The following is a 6,000-nucleotide window of genomic DNA, read 5'->3' as shown; positions in this document are numbered from 1 at the left end:
CTCTGGTTTGATGAAAAAAAAAATAGAACTGTTCTGACCCACTGGGAATGTGATGAAAGAAATAAAAGCTGAAATAAATCATTCTCTCTGCTATTATTCTGACATTTCACATTCTTAAAATAAAGTGGTGATCCTAACTGACCTAAGACAGGGAATTTTTACTAGGATTAAATGTATTTGGCTAAGGTGTATGTAAACTTCCGACTTCAACTGTATATATAACCTTAACAGGCCAACAATCAGCATTTCGTACGACAACATATTTGGTACTATTGTAAAAGTAATTGCTGTACTCCACATTATTCTACACTACTTTACCGTACTCTACTGTAATCTACTCTACTGTACTGTATTATATTGTACTGTACTATAATCTACTCTACTGTACCGTATTATATTGTACTCTACTGTAATCTACTCTACTGTACCGTATTCTATTGTACTCTACTGTAGTCTACTCTACTGTACCGTATTCTATTGTACTCTACTGTAGTCTACTCTACTCTACTGTAGTCTACTCTACTGTAGTCTACTCTACTCTACTGTGATAGCTACATCACTGTATTACTTTGAGTATATGTCTTTCTTTATTCTCTAGTTTCTCCATCTATATCTTCTCTGTTTCTCCATCTGTTACTCCATCTGTATCTATCTATGTTCATCCATATGTATCTTCTGTTTCTCCATCTGTTCCTCCATCTGTTCCTCCATCTGTATCTTCTCCGGATCTCCATCTGTATCTATTTATTTGTATCCATCTGTATCTTCTCTGTTTTCCCTCTCTTTATCCATCTGTATCTATATCTGTTTCTCCATCTGTATCTTCTCTGAATTTCCATCTGTATCTATTTATTTTTTTATCCATCTGTATCTTCTCTGTTTTCCCTCTCTTTATCCATCTGTATCTATCTCTATTTCTCCATCTGTTTATTCTCTGTTTATCCATCTGTATCATTCTCTGTTTTCCCTCTCTTTTATCCATCTGTATCTATCTCTGTTTATTTTTCTGTATATTGTCTTTTTCTCCCTCTGTATCTCCATCTGTTTCTTCATCTGTATCTTCTCTGATTCTCCATCTGTTCTTCCATCTGTATCTATTTATTTTTATCCATCTGTATCTTCTCTGTTTCTCCATCTGTTTCTCCATCTGTATATACCTCTGTTTATCCATCTGTATCTTCTCTGTTTATCCATCTGTATCTTCTCTGTTTATCCATCTGTATCTTATCTGTTCATCCATCTGTATATATATATATATATCTGTTTCTCCATCTGTATATATCTTTGTTTCTCCATCTTTATCTATCTCTGTTTCTCCATCTGTATCTTCTCTGTTTATCCATCTGTATATACCTCAGTTTATCCATATGTTTCTCCATCTGTATATACCTCTGTTTATCCATCTGTATCTTCTCTGTTCATCCATCTGTATATATATCTGTATATCCATCTGTATATATCTTTGTTTCTCCATCTTTATCTATCTCTGTTTCTCCATCTGTATCTTCTCTGTTTATCCATCTGTATATTCTCTGTTTATCCGTCTGTTCTTCCATCTGTATCTTCTCTGTTTATCCATCTGTATATACCTCTGTTTCTCCATCTGTATCTTCTCTGTTTATCCATCTGTATCTTCTCTGTTCATCCATCTGTATATACCTCTGTTTATCCAACTGTATCTTCTCTGTTTCTCCATCTGTTCCTCCACTGTATCTTCTCTGTTTATCCATCTGTATCTTCTCTGTTTCTCCAGCTGTTCTTCCATCTGTATCTTCTCTGTTTCTCCATCTGTATCTTCTCTGTTCATCCATCTGTATATATATATATATCTGTTTATCCATCTGTATATATCTTTGTTTCTCCATCTTTATCTATCTCTGTTTCTCCATCTGTATCTTCTCTGTTTATCCATCTGTATATACCTCTGTTTATCCATCTGTATATACCTCTGTTTATCCATCTGTATATACCTCTGTTTACCCATATGTATATTCTCTGTTCATCCATCTGTTCTTCCATCTGTATCTTCTCTGTATCTTCTCTGTTTCTCCATCTGTATCTTCTCTGTATCTTCTCTGTTTCTCCATCTGTATCTTCTCTGTTTCTCCATCTGTTCTTCCATCTGTATCTTCTCTGTTTCTCCATATGTTCCTCCACTGTATCTTCTCTGTTTCTCCATCTGTTCCTCCACTGTATCTTCTCTGTTTCTCCATCTGTTCCTCCACTGTATATTCTCTGTTCTTCCATCTGTATATACCTCTGTTTCTCCATCTGTTCCTCCACTGTATCTTCTCTGTTCATCCATCTGTTTATCCATATGTATATTCTCTGTTCTTCCATCTGTATATACCTCTGTTTCTCCATCTGTTCCTCCACTGTATCTTCTCTGTTCATCCGTCTGTTCTTCCATCTGTATCTTCTCTGTATCTTCTCTGTTTCTCCAAATTCTTCTTCTTCTTCCACTAGATGAATGATGCCATCGGGTTTGAGATGCCCTGGGTTTACTTTGTCAGTCTGGTGGTCTTTGGCTCCTTCTTCGTCCTCAACCTGGTTTTGGGTGTGTTGAGTGGGTGAGTATCACGACCCGTGTGTGTGTGTGTGTGTGTGTGTGTGTGTGTGTGTGTGTGTCTCTGTGTGTGTGTGTGTGTGTGTGTGTGTGTGTGTGTGTGTGTGTGTGTGTGTGTGTGTGTGTGTGTGTGTGTGTGTGTGTGTGTGTGTGTGTGTGTGTGTGTGTGTGTGTGTGAGTGTGTGAGTGTGTGAGTGTGTGAGTGAGTGAGTGTGTGAGTGTGAGTGTGTGTGAGTGCCTGATGTTATGTGTGTTCTCTGTGTGAGAGTTCTTCAAGGAGATGGAGGCCAAGTGTGTACTACTGCGTGTGTGTGTGTACGTGTGTGTACTAGAGTGTGTGTATTAGTGTGTGTGTGTGTGTACTACTGCGTGTGTATTAGTACGTGTGTGTGTACGTGTGTGTATTAGTATGTGTGTGTACTAGAGTGTATTTACTACTGCGTGTGTATTAGTACGTGTGTGTATTAGTACGTGTGTGTATTAGTACGTGTGTGTATTAGTACGTGTGTGTATTAGTACGTGTGTGTATTAGTACGTGTATATTAGTACGTGTGTGTATTAGTACGTGTGTATTAGTACGTGTGTGTATTAGTACGTGTGTATTAGTACGTGTGTGTATTAGTACGTGTGTGTATTAGTGTGTATGTACTACTGCGTGTGTATTAGTATGTGTGTGTATTAGTACGTGTGTGTATTAGTACGTGTGTATTAGTACGTGTGTATATTAGTACGTGTGTATATTAGTACGTGTGTGTATTAGTACGTGTGTATTAGTACGTGTGTGTATTAGTACGTGTGTATTAGTACGTGTGTGTATTAGTACGTGTGTATTAGTACGTGTGTATATTAGTACGTGTGTATATTAGTACGTGTGTGTATTAGTACGTGTATATTAGTACGTGTGTATATTAGTACGTGTGTATATTAGTACGTGTGTGTATTAGTACGTGTGTGTATTAGTACGTGTATATTAGTACGTGTGTATATTAGTACGTGTATATTAGTACGTGTGTGTATTAGTACGTGTGTATATTAGTACGTGTGTATATTAGTACGTGTGTATTAGTACGTGTGTGTATTAGTACGTGTGTGTATTAGTACGTGTGTATATTAGTACGTGTGTATATTAGTACGTGTGTGTATTAGTACGTGTGTGTATTAGTACGTGTGTATATTAGTACGTGTGTATATTAGTACGTGTATATTAGTACGTGTGTGTATTAGTACGTGTATATTAGTACGTGTGTATATTAGTACGTGTGTATATTAGTACGTGTATATTAGTACGTGTGTGTATTAGTACGTGTGTGTATTAGTACGTGTGTGTATTAGTACGTGTGTGTATTAGTACGTGTGTATATTAGTACGTGTGTGTATTAGTACGTGTGTATATTAGTACGTGTGTGTATTAGTACGTGTGTATATTAGTACGTGTGTATTAGTACGTGTGTATTAGTACGTGTGTGTATTAGTACGTGTGTGTATTAGTACGTGTGTATATTAGTACGTGTGTATATTAGTACGTGTGTATATTAGTACGTGTGTATATTAGTACGTGTGTATATTAGTACGTGTATATTAGTACGTGTGTATATTAGTACGTGTGTATTAGTACGTGTGTATTAGTACGTGTGTGTATTAGTACGTGTGTGTATTAGTACGTGTGTGTATTAGTGTGTATGTACTACTGCGTGTGTATTAGTATGTGTGTGTGTACGTGTGTGTGTGTGTGTACGTGTGTATTTACTACTGCGTGTGTATTAGTACGTGTGTGTACGTGTGTGTGTGTACGTGTGTGTGTGTATTAGTACGTGTGTGTGTGCACTAGTTTGTGTGTACTACTGCGTGTGTATTAGTACGTGTGTGTACTAGACGGTGTGTATTAGTGTGTGTGCACTAGTGCGTGTGTTCTACTGTGTGTGTATTAGTGTGTGTGTACGTGTGTGTGTGTGTGTGTACGTGTGTGTGTGTGTGTGTGTGTGTGTGTGCGTACGTGTGTGTGTGTACGTGTGTGTGTGTATTAGTACGTGTGTGTATTAGTACGTGTGTGTGTGTACGTGTGTGTGTGTATTACTACGTGTGTGTGTGCACTAGTTTGTGTGTACTACTGCGTGTGTATTAGTACGTGTGTGTACTAGACGGTGTGTATTAGTGTGTGTGCACTAGTGCGTGTGTTCTACTGTGTGTGTATTAGTGTGTGTGTACGTGTGTGTGTGTGTGTACGTGTGTGTGTGTGTGTGTGTGTGTGTGTGCGTACGTGTGTGTGTGTGCGTACGTGTGTGTGCGTACGTGTGTGTGCGTGCGTGTGTGTGTGTGTGTACGTGTGTGTGTGTGTGCGTACGTGTGTGTGTGTGTACGTGTGTGTGTGTACGTGTGTGTGTGTACGTGTGTGTGTGTATTAGTACGTGTGTGTATTAGTACGTGTGTGTGTGTACGTGTGTGTGTGTATTACTACGTGTGTGTGTGCACTAGTTTGTGTGTACTACTGCGTGTGTATTAGTACGTGTGTGTACTAGACGGTGTGTATTAGTGTGTGTGCACTAGTGCGTGTGTTCTACTGTGTGTGTATTAGTGTGTGTGTACGTGTGTGTGTGTGTGTGTACGTGTGTGTGTGTGTGTGTGTGTGTGTGTGCGTTCGTGTGTGTGTGTGCGTACGTGTGTGTGCGTACGTGTGTGTGCGTGCGTGTGTGTGTGTGTGTACGTGTGTGTGTGTGTGCGTACGTGTGTGTGTGTGTACGTGTGTGTGTGTGTGCGTACGTGTGTGTGCGTGTACGTGTGTGTGCGTACGTGTGTGTGTGTAAGTGTGTGTGCGTACGTGTGTGTGTGTGTGTGTGCGTACGTGTGTGTGTGTGTGCGTACGTGTGTGTGTGTACGTGTGTGGGCGTACGTGTGTGTGCGTACGTGTGTGTGTGTACGTGTGTGTGTGCGTACGTGCCTGACATGATGTGTTATGATCCTACAGAGAGTTCTCCAAGGAGAGAGAAAAGGCCCAGGCGCGAGGGGACTTCCAGAAGCTGAGAGAGAAGCAGCAGATGGAGGAGGATCTGTCTGGATACATGGACTGGATCACACAGGCTGAGGACATGGATGAGTTTGACGAGGATGGAAACAGACGTGAGTACCGCCTGTGTCTATAAAGGGTGACATAACCATTCTCACTGTAGGGTGAATTGCCAAATGTGACATAACACTATGCACCATTTATAGATTATGACATAGGATTTTAGATGTTTTTATGAAGCGTTTATGAAGTGCTTAGGAAGCCTCAAGGAATGCTTTATAAAGTCTTAATGTATGCTTTATGAGGCATCAATGTATGCTTTATGAGGTATTAATGTATGCTTTTTGAAGCCTTAATGTATGCTTTATGAGGCAATAATGTATGCTTTATGAAGCCTTAATGTATGCTTTATGATGCATTAATGTATGCTTTA

General features: G+C 39.4%; 1 protein-coding gene across 4 annotated transcripts in view; it reads left to right on the top strand.

Moving 5' to 3' along the window:
- Window positions 1-6,000, top strand: part of cacna1fb (calcium channel, voltage-dependent, L type, alpha 1F subunit) — a 197,851-nt gene that overhangs the window by 61,762 nt on the left and 130,089 nt on the right. For all 4 annotated transcript variants that reach the window (XM_055891144.1, XM_055891142.1, XM_055891143.1 and 1 more), the window contains exons 8-9: window positions 2,467-2,570; window positions 5,529-5,680. In XM_055891144.1, coding sequence (XP_055747119.1) covers window positions 2,467-2,570; window positions 5,529-5,680 — 256 coding nt within the window. The remainder of the gene's footprint in view (window positions 1-2,466; window positions 2,571-5,528; window positions 5,681-6,000) is intronic.

This window comes from Salvelinus fontinalis, chromosome 31, assembly GCF_029448725.1.
Source record: "Salvelinus fontinalis isolate EN_2023a chromosome 31, ASM2944872v1, whole genome shotgun sequence".
NCBI classification, from domain to species: Eukaryota; Metazoa; Chordata; class Actinopteri; order Salmoniformes; family Salmonidae; genus Salvelinus; species Salvelinus fontinalis.
Note: the sequence above shows the minus strand (reverse complement) of the source record. Positions and strands in the feature narration are given on the sequence as shown.